Source organism: Varanus komodoensis, unplaced genomic scaffold (genome assembly GCF_004798865.1).
Source record: "Varanus komodoensis strain SLA01 unplaced genomic scaffold, ASM479886v1 scaffold8, whole genome shotgun sequence".
Taxonomy (NCBI): domain Eukaryota; kingdom Metazoa; phylum Chordata; class Lepidosauria; order Squamata; family Varanidae; genus Varanus; species Varanus komodoensis.
In genome coordinates this window covers 21,360,072-21,375,418 of record NW_025336481.1, presented here as the reverse complement: position 1 = coordinate 21,375,418, position 15,347 = coordinate 21,360,072, and the positions used below count along the sequence as shown (strand labels likewise).

The 15,347-nt window shown below is 42.1% G+C and overlaps 1 protein-coding gene across 3 annotated transcripts in view; it reads left to right on the top strand.

Annotated features, from left to right (window-relative positions):
• UTP20 (UTP20 small subunit processome component) overlaps positions 1–15,347 on the top strand; it is a 74,336-nt gene that overhangs the window by 16,335 nt on the left and 42,654 nt on the right. For 2 of the 3 annotated variants that reach the window (XM_044455714.1, XM_044455712.1), the window contains 9 exons: positions 359–508; positions 1,244–1,332; positions 2,612–2,717; positions 4,009–4,159; positions 6,243–6,305; positions 9,197–9,355; positions 11,149–11,225; positions 13,493–13,572; positions 14,891–15,134. In XM_044455714.1, coding sequence (XP_044311649.1) covers positions 359–508; positions 1,244–1,332; positions 2,612–2,717; positions 4,009–4,159; positions 6,243–6,305; positions 9,197–9,355; positions 11,149–11,225; positions 13,493–13,572; positions 14,891–15,134 — 1,119 coding nt within the window. The remainder of the gene's footprint in view (positions 1–358; positions 509–1,243; positions 1,333–2,611; positions 2,718–4,008; positions 4,160–6,242; positions 6,306–9,196; positions 9,356–11,148; positions 11,226–13,492; positions 13,573–14,890; positions 15,135–15,347) is intronic. The other variant, XM_044455713.1, reaches the window with a different exon arrangement.

The following is a 15,347-nucleotide window of genomic DNA, read 5'->3' as shown; positions in this document are numbered from 1 at the left end:
CTAAACAAGGTGAAGAGCCTTGTCCAGTGAGACTTGCCAAAGGCAGAAGACCAGGAGCCGAAGATCACCTTTGATGGTCATCCTTCCCCTTCTGTCTTCAGCTCAGGATAGCATAGAATTCCTGGAAGCCTCCAAGTTCATAGGCTTCCAGAGAGTGAGGCATGATCAGTAAGACTGCATCCTAAACCTCTTGAGAACATGTTGCATTGGAAAAGTCAAGGTGGGAAGGGCATTCTTTGAGGGAAAGGAGTGGCAGATATTTAGTGAACAATAGTCAAAATCATCATCTGGTTCGGCCAGTTCTTATAAAAGAATTGTTATAGGTTACAGAGAACATTTAATTTTGTTTCACATCTAGTAGAAGACAGCTGAGAAGTAAGAAGACTGAAGAAAAAGAACAAAGTACTGTGTTGGATTACATTTTGTCTTGTATTCAGTTATCAGAAAGTGGAACCATGACTGATATTTCACGACCTTGGGCAGCTCTTGTAGTACTTCCTCATATTAGGTAAACTTTTAACGCCACTGTAGCTTACTGTTGATGTCTTAATAAAAATAAACTGCCACTTCTAAGTGGGATCAATGCCAGAGCTGGTTATTTATTATTTTTTTACCATAGTTAATTCAGAGGCCATTTAAAATGCAGAAACTGAGCAGTGTTCATGTTAAGAGCCAAAAGAGCACAAAACGGCTCTTTTGTGTCTTCTTTCCACCTGTTCACGCCTTTCCTGTGACTTGAAATTGAATGGTGCAGATTGAATAGGAATAGTGGTGGAGGCAGTAGCAGAGCCCAAAGTATTTTTCTGGACTACCTGACTAAGAAAAATTGAATAGCTACATTCTAGCATCCTCTGCAACATTGTTGAGAAGCTTGATTCAACACCTTAGTGACTCTCCTCCAGCCTGCCTACTAGCCCTTGGATATCCTTCGTGTTCCCTGTTGATTCCATCTACTTGAAGTGGCTTAGAACTCAGGGCATAACATTGAGGGCGGGTTGAATCTATAGTCTTGTCCTCTGCAAATATATCTCATTGTGTTCAGTGAAGCTTGCTTTTAAGTAAGTAGGAATCGAATTGTAGTTGCTGCAATCCTAAATCCACATACTTGGAAGCAAGAGACTTCTGGAGAAACACACATGCGCTCATGATGCTATTTCATTAAAGTTTTAGACTTAATTTCTAGATTTTATTTTAAATATTTAATGACAGCAAGAAGTTAAGTTTGTATTTCTGCATTTGCCAGACCACTTATGAAAGAAGAAATCATACCAGCAGTCAGAAGTCTTGCTGACTATCTCTTCACTACTCTAGACAAAGGACAGCTATGCAAAGGTCAGTTCCTATTCTATAACAGTGGGTTGAAACAGATATCATGGTACTAATGTCTGAGTTAGGAGATAAGATAATGGTAGAAAATAGTACATGATTTGCTAGTAAAATGCAAAAAATAATTTTAAACTATTCACACAAAACCTTTAAATATTCTGTTTCTTACAGCAAGAAAATATAGGGATTTTATAGAAATACTCCAGTTGTGGTGGTGGTGGGGAGAAGTTTCTCTTAATGGGCTATAGGCGCACATGGAATATAAATGACACAGGGTCTGGTTTGGACAATTTAGAATATAGTATTAGCAGCTTGAGTAGAAAAGTAATTCAGCAATCAGGGATATAATTGCAGATTTCAAAGCTCCCATCCTTGATAGGCCAGGAAGGGTTTGTCTTAGTGATTCAATTAACTTAGAAGACAGCATTGTCTTCCTCTGGCTGATCCTAAGCCCTTTTTTAGCCGGCCTTTTGGAACAAAATGAAGATTCTGTAGTCAGGGTGTGAGAAGCATTCTTCGAACAGAAGAGAGTGACTACAGTACAACTGGGCTTCTTGATAACAGTTTCACAGTGGCCTACAGCCCTGATGAAACATGTGCTTTAAAGACTGGTAGGAGCACATAAAGGAAGGGTCTGTCAGACCATCAGCAAGAAGCGGTTTCTTAATTTGAGTGCTTCACTTGAGAAGGCTCTACTCTGTGCCCCGGCTGTATGAGCACAGGGGCAAATAGGATGTGTTAGCAAGGCCTCCAATGGCTGCTCTAGTGTGCAGGAAGGGCCATGTTCTCTTCTGGAGTGCTTTAGACTTCCCTTGATATTGATTGCTCTGTACTGTTGAGATTATGCAGTATCTTTCTATTTGTATTAAATTGTCTGTCTTAAATACCCATAATAGAAGAGTCAAATGGGTACATTTTTGACATGCACAAAGGTGTGCAGTGTTCACTCATGTCAAAAATTAGCACAAGCTAAGGCAAGATTAGCATGCCCCACAATATTGCTAAAACTGTTCCAACAGGTCCGTGCTTAGGCAACATTATGGAAGACCTTTGCCCTAAAAATAAGTTATTTGTAAAGTTGAACATTTAGCAACCCACCATATACATTTCTAGCTGTTTCCATGATTATGTCCTCTGGTCTAATATTTTTGTCACTATAATATCTTGAAAAATGCAATGCTTTATATTTTATAGCCTTTTAAATCTGTGGTTTCAAAGTCCCTCTTGAAGGGGAATTAACAGAACATGGATTAATGTACAATTCAATTCTGTCTCATTTCTTTAGGAAATTTGTTTGTGGCCTGCCAAGCTGTGAGCACACTGCTTAATTTAGCAGAATCTTTGGAAATTCTGGATCTGTTACCAGTGGAGCGTGTTAAGAATCTGTTGATGTATGTACCAGAGAGATGGATTTTGTTTTTGATAGAATATTAGAATATTATTGAGAAAATGTACTAATTTCATACTACGTTCGGCCAAACAAGGAATTCATTATTTGGGAGAAGCAGAGCTTACACTATCCAGTAGTAATGACTGGCTGCTGCATTTACAATTCTGTTGTCAGAACCAAGGGTTTGCTTCAGTTAAAAGAAACTTCTTTACATGGATAATTTCAAATGTGAACAGAACCTTTCATGTATTTTATTAGTGTTTATGGTATAAAATACTGCAGGGGTGGGGAACCTTTCTTCCATACCCTTCTTCTGTACCTGCATCCTCCCAGGTAGCTTGTTGGGGACTGCATGCCAGTGATGGCTGCAACAGCCCTCTTTCTCCCTGCATAGTGGGCTGTGGGAAGAACAGCTTGTTCTTGCCACAGGTCTGAGCTTATGGCTTGCAGAGTGCTTTTGAAACCAAGCCGAGGATTATGTGAAATTAGACAAAGGCCCCACCCTGTGATTCTTGCTTATAACCAAAGGATAGTTCCTTTTTCCAAATTTACCTGGGAAATTGTGTCAAGGCAGGTCCTGGCATAAATTGTCCTGGCATAAATCCTTTTGGGCCATCTCAGATGGGTGAGTCAGCAATGAGAATGCACCTGCATTCCCTGAAGGTCTCAGCTGGTGTGGGGACAGCATTGGTGCTCCATGTGAAGGTGGGGTTGATTTCACGGAGGAGCATTGGGTGAGGACAGCTGAGGCTATCGCCTGGGACACTTAGTAACTACCCAGAGGTTCTGTGATCCAGTTGGAACAGCACACTCATGTTGAGGTGAAGCAAATCCATTTGGGTTAATTTTGAAGGGAGATGTGCCATTGCATGCCTTGAGCATTCTCTTGCCATGCCAGTCATGCAGAGCACCAAGATGCATGCCACCAAGCAAGTGCTCAGCTTTATTGGTGTCAGATCATGCTGTCTGTGGCTGAGCTAAAAATTGAGAGAAGAGCTCTGTATGTCGCTGGTGACCTGAGAGCTGATGTAGCATAGTGGATAAGTGTGTGCCACAAATATTACCTTTGCCATATATTCAGTTGGTGGCTTAAGGTAAGTCACTTTCACTCAGTATGGGAGATAACAACATTGACTGAATTTACAGGGTTGTTGTAAGAGTTACAGCTAGATAACGTGTATGACATGCATTGGACTTTGAAATCACCGTACACTGTATTATTTTATTCTCTAACCATTTGCTGTTATATTTAATTGCACCTTGACCCATAGTTAAATTATCTTTTCTCTCAGGGCATTTCCATCAGAGCCATCTGCATTGCTATTGACTGATCTCTATTGTACAAGATTAGCATTATGTGGTTACTGTGAGCACCTGTCCAAAGAGAACCTGATGGAATTATTTTCTAAGTTGCAAACCAATATTTCAACTGGTGTATCCAAGGTAAGCATATTTCCTAAGAATTTTACACTGAGTACTCCATGCCTCTTGGTTTACAGACAGTAACCATTGCAGTAGAATTCCTTAATAAAACTATCTACGATAAGATCACAGCAACAGTATAATTAGCAATCCTAATGGTGCAGTTCATCACATCCAGGGTTCTGACACCCACTAATGTTGTGTATTTATTTTTATTCTTCTTTTATATATTTAGAACACTTATATACCTGTCTATATCTAAGCAAATTCCAGAGCAGTGAAGAGTAGATGAGAATAAACACCATATTAAAATTATTGGGTTTTTTTTCAAAGAAATACAAATGAAAACTGTAGCTGATCAATCAAGAATATCTTCTTGAAATAAATAATTTTTTTCCAAAAGCAACATCGTGTGCATATCTACCTGTCCTCCAGAGTCAGGGAATTCCACAAAAGGGTGCTCTTTTCCAGGTGGACTCCAGTTGGGCCATAGATCCATGTGGCACCACCAGGAAGATGCCATCTGATGATCTCAGGGCCTGGGCTGGTACACAAGGGAGAAGGTGCTGTTTCAGGCATCCTGGTCCCATGTTGTTTAGAGCTTCATCCAGTAGTAACAAACCTTAAACCTGGTCCAGCAGTGAATAGGCACCCCGTGCAATTCGCTCACTAGAGTAGTTGTTTTCTAAAAAGCAACTCCTAACAACAGGTAAACTGCTGCATTCTGTGCTAGCTCCTACCTCCAGACCAGCCTTAAAGGCAACTCTGCATAGAGTACATTGCAGTAATTCAGTCTAGGGGTTAGTTCTATCTTTACTGATTAGTCCAAGCTATCCCTTTCCAGGAGAAGCCATACCTGGCAAAACAGCAGAAGTTGGTGAAAGGCCGGCTGAGCCTTGGCCAGTTGGGCCTCCAGTCACAGTAATGGATCTAGTGGTGGAGTCAGACTGCTACTGAAGGGAATGCAAGCCTATCCACATGCAGAATAGACAGTGAGGCTGCCTTCCAGACTTGGGAACCACTCACCCACAGGACTTCTGTCTTGTCAGGAGTCAACTTCAGTTTACTGGCCCTCATCTAGCCCATCACTGATCCAGAATTTGGACAGCCTCTTCCAGTTCACATGTTTTATCAAGTCAGAGGTGTGTGTCATCAGTATGCAAATGACCCTTTGCTCCAAATCCTCTAATGATTACTTCCAGTGGCTTCATGTAGATGTTGAACAGTATAGGAGACACTGTGTGCCTTGCTGAACCCCATAACTTGGTGCCAAGGGGCCAAGTAATAGTCATCCAACGTTGCTTTCTGAAATTGACCCTGGAGGTAAGATCAGAGTCACTGTAATACAGTGCTTCCAGTGCCTTGTTTATTGAGTAAATCCAGGAGAAGACCCTATTCATTGGTATCAAAGGCAGATGAGAGACAGAGCAGAATTTAGAAAGTTATAGTTTTCCTGTCTCTTATCAGAGCAGCTGTCACTTATCAGAGCAGCTGAGGAGCTGGTTTTGCTCCTTAAGCAGGTTGAAACCCAGACTGGCATTGGTCTAGATAATCAGCCTCCTCCAAGGCGATGATGGTGGGGTAAAGCTGGAGTGTTCCCTGAGCTTGCATGTTTGAGAAGCCCATTGCCAGGAACACTTGACTAAAACTATTGTAAATACTTCCTTAATGAAAACTGAATATTTGCTTTCTTTCTACCTTTAATTGACTACTGCCTTTTTTCTATCCAGTACCTCTTCTGATGAAGTAAGTTTTACTTAGGACAGCTCATGTAGAAAACTTTAATTGAACTATTCATCTAACACAAGACAGGGAAATGTGTGGTCCTCCAGATGGTGTTGGACTGCAACACTCTTCATCTCTCACTTATTGCTAGTCTTCTAGAAGTTGCAACAACTAGAAGCATGCAGATTCCCCACTTGTCTAAAAAAGTGTTTCTTCATTTTGCTGCTATTCTGTGATAAGACCGTTACTGGTGTACTTCTTAATCCAAGTATGATAGGTATTATGAGAGAGATGAATGCTTTTCCTTGAACCATAATTGGCATAGCATTCACTTTATAATATGAATAGAGGTAATGAAACATGACTTCTCCTTCAATAGGTACGGCTGCTGACAATAAGGATTTTAAATCATTTCAATGACCTGCTTCCTGTGGGAACTGAGGTAATGATTCAAGCTGTAATTCAATGCAGCAAATCTTTGTGGGACATTCATGCAAAAGTAGTACTCTTCAGGTGCTGCTGGGCAACTAAGATTGCAGTGGAAGATAAAGAATTGTGAATGCTGGTATCAGGAGTTCTTTTCTAGATAATTTTGGTTAGAACTTGTTAGATTTTGATTTTTGCAAAAGTTTTGGAGAAAGTCAGTTTTATACAGTTCTGTTTTCCTTTTTGTAAAAAATAATGAAAGGCTAAAATCTGAGTTAAGGGTGGTATTTTTTCCAGATAGGAATCAAGTATTGGGTATCATTACAGCTTGCTTTGTTGTATTTCTTAGTTGCTCTCCAAATTTCATTGTGTTTTTTGACATAATTACCTGGTTTGTACAGAGCATTAACCCATGGTTTATTTAATCTATAGATACAGTTCACATACAACAAAAACATCACTTTAAAATGTTGGGTTCTCAGGGACAAGTGGGAGAGACCAGGCACTCTTCCTGTAGCTTACTTACCTCTTCTGCTATATAGTACAGCCCATGATCAGTTTCTTTCTAGCCTGTGCTGCATAACATGCAAACCTGGACTGCTGGGTTGTTTAGGAGCTAAGCAATACAGTTATTAATCCAACAACAAGCCATGGGTCAACTACTGGATAGCTTAGCCTATAAACAACTCATCATTTCAGGTTCACACATAATGCTGCACCACCTATGAATAAGTTGACTGTGCCATAAAATGGAAGAGGTAGGCACTCAAAACTGTGTGCTGTTGGTGCGTGACAATCCAAGAGTTTTTAAACTGTTACATATCTGGGGGCCCCTCCCCCCTCGGAACACCTGCCGCAGCCGTCGTGCCGCCACCGAGAACATCGTGGCGTTCCGCCGGGCTCCGGGAGGCAGCTGATGCCGCTCCTGCAGCCACCACTGGACTATTCCGGGGTCGGAGGCCGCCGCCGCCCCGCTGCTGAGGAGGGCGCTGCCATCTTGCCGGCCGGCGAGTTCCCCGCATCCGCTCTGCACCCCCCCCACCGGCATCCGTGAGAGCAATGCCGGATTGGGGGTGGGGTGTGGGGATGGGTGCTGGCTTAACTTGCCAGACTGCATCCCTGTTGGTTCTCCTGGACCTCTCAGCAGCTTTCGATACCATCGACCATGGTTTCCTTCTGGATAGGCTAGCGGGATTGGGGGTTGGAGGCACTGCCTTGCAGTGGTTCTGCTCCTATCTCAATGGCCAATTCCAGAAGGTGATGCTTTGGGACTACGGCTCTGCACCATGGCAGTTATGCCATGGAGTACCACAGGGATCCATTTTGTCCCCTTTGCTATTTAACATCTACATGAAACCGCTGGGAGAGGTCATCAGGAGGTGTGGGCTGCGGAATCATCAGTACGCTGATGATACCCAGCTCTACCTCTTGTTTTCTACCAATCCAGGTGAGGCAGTGGCTGTACTGAACTGGTGCCTGGCTGAGGTAATGGGCTGGATGAGGGCCAATAAACTGAAACTCAATCCAGACAAGACAGAAGTCTTGTTGGTAGGCAGATCGGGCTTCGGGGAAGGGGACCTTGACCTTGTCCTGAATGGGGTTGCACTCCCTCTTAGGGACAAGGTCCGCAGCTTAGGAGTGCTCCTCGACCCAGAGCTTTCACTTGAAGCTCAGGTGACAGTGGTGGCGAGGAGCGCTTTCTTTCAGCTTCGGCTGATCCATTAGCTGCGTCCCTACCTGGAGAACAGCTGCCTGGCGACAGTGACACACGCGTTGGTAACTTACCAACTAGACTTCTGCAACGTGCTCTACATGGGGCTGCCCTTGAAGATGGTCCGGATACTTCCATTGGTTCAAAATAGAGCTGCCAGGCTGCTGACAGGGACTGGGCATTATGTTCACATGACTCCAGTCCTCAGTCAGCTTCACTGGCTCCCCATTGAAGTCCGGGCCCAATTCAAGGTGTTGGTTATTACCTATAAAGCCCTTAACGGCTTGGGTCCTGGTTACCTAAAGGAGCGCTTACATCCATACGTGCCCTTCTGCCCCTTGAGATCAGTGGGTGAGGCCCTTCTTCGGGAACCCTCTGTGAAGGATATTAGGAGGGTAATATCCTGCGCTCCCCAGAGAGGTCTGCCTGGCGCCGGCATTATTTGTTTTTCGGTGCCAGGCCAAGACCTTTTTATTTAAACGTCATTTTATTTGTTAATATTATTTATTGATTTTATATCTTTGGCCAGGACGTCTCCAATTATATTGTTTATATTGTTATATGGTTGATATGTATTTATTGTTGTGAGCCGCCCCGAGGCTTCGCTGAATGGGGCGGCATAGAAGCTCGCTAAATGAATGAATGAATGAATGAATGTTGTTACATGCAACAGCTCCATAGTTTGTTGCCCCATCTGGGCTTTGTCTGGCAGATGATCACAACAAACAGATGATCAATTCTTGGTTTCTTTGTTTTCTTCCTCACTGACTCCCTGCCTGTATCTCAGATGGTTTTGTACCCTTGTCCTACAGGTTAGGTTTTTCTACAGCTCTTACCTCTCATCTGTTGCCTGATGAAACTATCCATGAGCAGCCCAGAGCTCTGGATTTGCACATACCAACAGCTCACTGTATAAACAACTTAGAGTACACAACTCAGCAACAAACCCATAGGCTCTCTTTGATGTTCTTAGTTAACAAACCGTAGCTTGTAAGCATTAATGCATTCACACAACACAATAGCCCATAATAGAGCGACACAAACCATGTTTAGCAATATGTGCAAACCAGTCCATTGGATAGTCATCTGATCTCTGAAAAGCTTTAAGAGGAATTCTATTTCTAGGAGAAATACTGAATGTATGTATACTATTCAAAGAAATCTTGTAACAGCAGCTATTTCTCCTGTTTGCTAAGGATGTGGGCACTGGGGAGTTGCAGTCTGTATTTGCCATATTGCTTCAAGCTGAACTTGTGCCGGCAAGTGTCAATGATTATCGTGAGAAACTGCGCCACTTAAGGAAGCTGAGGCATGACACCGTGCAGTGCCTGATCCCCGAGGGCCCTTTACGGGAGGTAAAATGTCACTTCGTGAAAGATACACCATGCAGTGTTTACCTTATGTATAGGAAGGTCACATAGGAGTCAAGGTTGCACTTGCATTTTGTCATAATAGACTTAGCAACATATAGATGTTATGGAAACTGATTTCAAGAAACAATGGGCCAGTATGGCTACGATCCAGGACCTCAATGGCATGCATAGAACAAAGGCATCCCTGTACTTCTTTTCTCTGCTAGGAAACAGGGAGTCCCTGAGTACAAAGACCTGTCACTGGTGAATTACGTCATGAAGTGAAAGTTGCTTTTTGGAAGGCATGAGGAAGATTGTTTTGAAATCTTCCTGGGGAGGGTTGTCTTGTTTTTCATTTGAAGAAAAGTATGTTGTTCTCTCTCTTCCTCCTTTGCACTTTTAAAATAACTTGTCTTTCTAGTAAGTCTTACGTATTGCTTTTGTCTATTAGCAAAATGTTGGTAATTACAGTTACCAGATTTTTGCAGAGGGAGGGCCCACCTATTGTACAAATCAGTGGGGCATGTTGGAATACAGCGCTAGCTCTATTGTCTCCTTCCCTCCATTTATACACTTATACATACAATGAATAGGAAATGCTTTTAAAATGCCAGTAGTTTGCTGAATAGATCATTTGCATGTGGTTTTATGTCATTTTAGATAACATGCCTTAGCTTGCAATCCTGTATACAACTAACCTGATAATAAAGCCTCAGTGAAATCAGCATGGATTTGTACAGGATTTCACTGTAGAAGTCATGTTGTGTGTATGGCCAGCCCTTCCTTTTTTTTCTTTTTAATAAGTTTTATTTGAAATTATAATCCTAAAAAAAACAAAAAGAAAACTACAAACAACATCCATCATAAAACATTGAGCCCGCTGGGTCAGCCCCACACCCTTCTCTTTCCATTTATCTTCAAAACATATTTAAAATCTAGGCAAAGTCCCGTTTCTCTAGCCAATAATAAAAAGAGTCCCAAGTTTGATAGAAGTCAGTATCTTCCTTCTCCTTCAATGATAAAGTCAATCTATCCATTTCTGCACAGTCCAGGATCTTTTTTAGAATCAGTTCATCGGAGGGTAGCTCTTCACTTTTCCAGTGTCGAGTGAATGCAATCCTCGCCGCAGTGATTACATGTAAAATCAAATACATTTCTTGTTTACTAATGTCCTCTGGTATAATGCCTATGTATGGCCAGCCCTTCCATGAGGCAAGGTAAATCCCTCACCTCAGGTGGCAGGTCCCCTAAAGGTGATCAGTTCTACCTCAGAAGAACTATGCAGCTTATCCGGTGCTCCAGAAAGCTGTGGCAGCTGTTCCCCTTCTTTGGCAACAACGAAGAGCTTTCTGGGCTGCCACCCATCTGATGCCTTGCTTTGAGGACTCTTCCCAAGCATGGCCTTGGGTAGATATACTCTGGGAATCCAGGGAAGGGCTTGGAAAGAGAAGAGAGGCAGTGGTACCATCTCCTCCACCTCAGGCAGCAGGTGGTGTTACCCACCCCAATAACATGTTGAGAACGCATACAAGGAAGTAAGACTCTTTGACTTAGAAAACCATGGCTAAGAACAAGGATATAATAGGCATAGTGGGAACCTTCTGTGGTTTCTAAAAAGCCCACAGGGAACCCTGGGCTGTTTTAGGAAAGACTAGAACTTAAGTGGATCTGTAAGTTTAATAACTTGGAAATGTTGAAAAAATGCTTCCGTTTGTGGGAATAAGTACCACTGATGTTCTTTCATAAATATAATGTTGGATTAAAGATCCAAAAAACATCATGAAATGTTCTTCTAGGTGCCTCTTCGGTATTTACTGGGAATGCTGTATATCAACTTCAGCCCATTATGGGTTCCTGTGACTGAGCTCATATCGTGAGTATTTTTTTTTCCTAGAAAGTGAATATAGCTAAAAATAAATATAAATTTTAATAAAGACATATAGTTGAGTGTGGTACATGGGGAAATTACCATAATGTCCTGGTGAAATAGATGCTGAAGATTACTGAATGTACTACTTTACTGCAGATGTATACTTTGCACCCTTTGGCATGCAGGCAAAATCTGTATTCTTAATTTTATTTCTTTGTTCTCTGTGTTAGGTTTGTTCCCAAAGTCTTGTAGGACATGGCATTTCTTTATATTGTTTACGATAGGTCTGTAATGTTTTCATTTTATAAATTCAAATCTGAGCTAGCAAATAATGGGGTGTCTCAGTCTATGCGGTGAGTCAGTGAGTTAAGCCAGATTTGACTGTAGGCTTCCCACATGATGAATTCAGCATTGCCTGCTCCTTCCATTACTCGCTGGGTCTATTCCTGCTTATTTCTCCTTGAGTGCTTGAGAATCTGCGGTTGCAAATTGAGTCTGTGGAAGTGTTTTGGTAAAGCTAATCTGGATTTCATAGGTTTGTTTATGTTGGCTTTACCCTTATTAATTAAAAGGTGCCCTTCCAGTCTTCCTCATTTCTCTGATTGTAACTTGTTTGACAGAGAGGAAGATTTTTCAGTGAGCAGATCTTCTTGTTTGGGGCAGGGAAATTTCTACTTGATATATGGTAGCAAAAAAAGAATTTCTTGGCCTAGTTCATAGAGCCAGTATGATGTAGTGGTTGAGGCACAGGACTGGGACTCAGGCGGTCTGGGTTCTAGTCCCTGCTCCTCCATGGAGCCAATAGGGTAATTTTGGGCCAGTCATGTACAGGGTTGATATCGGGGTAAGATGGGGAGCAGGAGGAAGAGAATGATGCAAGCTGCGTAAAGGTCTTTAAAGAGAAGAAAAAAGCAGAATTAAATCTAATAAAGAATGAACAAGCATGGAGAAGACCCAGGAAGTGCATTGTTCCTCTGTACATCTCTGCAGTTTGACAGATACCCAGTGGGTTGAATCCAAGTCCCCTTCTTTGAATGGAAGGTTTTCTCCCTAACTTTAGTGCAATGTATCCTTGCATGAAAAAAGAAAACTTACATCCAGTGCAATGCTTTTGTTATCACACTGTGTTGCAAAATCTGTTAGCCCTCAATTTTGCACAAGGTTTCAAGGTTTCATATTAGAACTAAGTGTTGTGTGATCTCTTGTACAGCAAGGATTGTGCTAAATCCATGCCATGCATAGTCTCCTGCTAGATCTCATTCAAAGTTTTGCAGGACAACAGTACTGCCAGATAATCTATTGCCAGTGTAACACTGGATCTAACCCAATAAGTGCAGTTTTCCATCTTTTTGTCTCCAAGTTGGGGAATGACTGCTCCTATTGTGTTTTGGCCTGTCATGCAGATATTAAAGGTGCATGACATTCCTCAGGTGAGGAAGCTAGTGACAGTCCGCTGAAGTAGGTTATCTCATAGTTTGAAGAAAACTTAGTATGGGTAGACTCATGTGGATACTTTATCACCTAATGAACTTCCTGTCTCTGGATGAGTATACAGGCCTTCCCAAGAATGCTTCTACACTGAGTATTCTTGTACACTCTGTTACAGTCCAGGGAATATTTAACCAGGCCCTGGTGAATAGCTAAAATCTCCACTATTTCTCACCATGATGAAATAGTGGTTCAAGTGGAGCTACTTCACAAGGAAATAATGGGAAAGGAATGAGGAACAGTCATGGTGCAGTGTTTTCCCCCTTGCCTTTCATAATGAAATAGAACTCTCTGTTCTGTGCAACTTTTGCATTCCCGGTTGTGATTCTTGAGGAGGATCATGCTGAAAGTTGCTGTTCTGTTTGCCTGTGGCCCTGGTGGCTGTCATTAGTGGAAAAGTTATCTTCTTTCCCGGTCAGTATAATCCAAGCTTCTGTTCAGTCCCTGAACCACCTCACTTATGTTACTGACATTGCCATGGAACACCTTTTATTGCCTTGTGGACCTTTACCTACCTCTCTTAGGTTTCTCAGTGAGACAACAATTCTTAGCAGACCCAAGGGTCTGAGATGCAATGAATGCAAGCAGCCTATATTTATTTGCTTGGTGTGTGTGTGTGTGTGTGTGTGTGTGTGTTGCAGAGTTCTTTTGGATAGCTAGAAAGTGCTATAGATTTAAGAAACTTGTAAATGCTTAATAGTGTCTGTGAATTAAATAGAACAAAGACTTGGCAAGTTACTTAGTCTTACAAAACACATCCCCCTCCCTGTTTTTTTAACCAGCTCTCACGCAAATGAAATGGAGAACAAGCAGTTCTGGAAAGTCTACTATGAGCATTTGGAAAAAGCCATGTCTTATGCTGGTAAGACACACAGAATAAAGATTTGCTTATGACCTGGCCAAGATTAAAGCTGCTCATTAACTATGTCAAGGGTTTTCTGCCTACACTGTTCAGAGATGTTTTTCCCCTCCACTGTACTTTCTCCTCTCTCAGTTCCCAGTGCCAGAATTGGAGGGGTTGGAGTGTCTTGCAATTGTTGCTGCCAGAAAAATAACACCTTGCTGACTAGGTCTTCTGTGAAACAGATGGAAGCAATGTCGTGGCATGGTGTCTGCATTTACCATCAGTGCCTTTCTGATCCCATTCAGATGTTGTGCCCTCCAACAGATATCCAGTGAGCCGCTGGGATAGGACAGTGCCGTGTTTTCCCCACCCCTCACAAGCCTGCTATGTAATGCTTTGTCTGAATTACCCTCATTCTCTCTGAAACCAACCTATTCCCCCTTACTCATTGCTATTCCCTTTCCAAATACATGGACCAACTTCTTCTACTCAGCCCACTTTTTTCCCCTCAGACAGCTCCATATAAGAACACAGGCAATGGGTACACCTGGAAGATTAATGTGCTAAATTTATCTCCCAAATTTGCACAGTTCAAGTTAAGATTACAGAGTGTAGCTTTTTGTAGCAGCAGATTTAAAAATCTTTAATGAAGAAATCTTAGGTATGTGCATAGCTGAGGCTCCCCTTAAGCCCCATTGGCACACACTCTCTCTGGCTTGGTTTAAATGAACAACTGAGAAAAAGAAATCCAGGGTGGCTTCTTTTCCCTGCCTTGCACATTCCACCACATTTTCATAATTACTTGAGCTGTGCCAGATGAAGCTGATGAGGGTGGGCAGCATGGAAGCATCCTGGAAACAGTGTTGCAGGGTGGTTTAGAAACCACCACCACCTCCTGAGGTTTGGATTCCGATGGCATGGTAACTTGCATAGGGCACAGGTAATTGTGAAAGTGAAGTGACATGTAGCCAGCATGCACAGGGCAGGGAGGGAAACCACATGGCCTCTTTGTGCTTCCTGCTTATACAAACCTGCCCATTATTATGGCACCTCTCCTGCCTTTCTCACCTACAGCTGCCCCTTGTGTTATCAGTCACATTGTTGCCTTGCTAGAATTTTTTCCTAGACTTTCCCCCCTGCCAACTCTGTGTAGTCTCCTATAGCAATGTTTTGCCAAAGTGGAACTTTAAGTTCTGGCTTTTCAGGTAGAAGTTAAAGATGTGGTATAGTCATAAGAATAAATGGAATTATATACAGTTGCATTAGTAATCAGGAGCTACTGCAGAATTCTTATAACTCCTAAAATAAAAGCCTTGCTTTTGTTTGCTTTCTATAGAAAGAGAGTTACATAATGAGCTGGAAGAAGAGCAGGTGGCCATTTTGGATATTGAAACAGAGAAAGTATGTGAAGGAGAAGTCAGAACTTTGTATTTTGAACAGCTGAAATGTCAGACATGCTGCAGCGAGAGGATGGATCATGCAAATTTTAGACTTCTGCTTTGGAAGGCAATGTCAAAATTTCCAGACAGAGTGGAGCCCAGATCAAGAGAACTTTCTCCACTTCTCTTAAGGTTTATTAAGTAAGTGAGAATTTTCACCAAGGGTGAAAGAGATGAATGCAATTTGTGAGTACTACTAAGCATACCTGTCTACTTTATAAGATAGTGTGGGCATTTATTTTGCATTTGTGTGTATATAAGAACATGCAAGTGTAATGGTTTAGAATTAAGAATTCTGAAGACTAGGGGAGAAATAACCTTGGCCCTAGTCATGTCCTGAATGTGGTTGCTGTG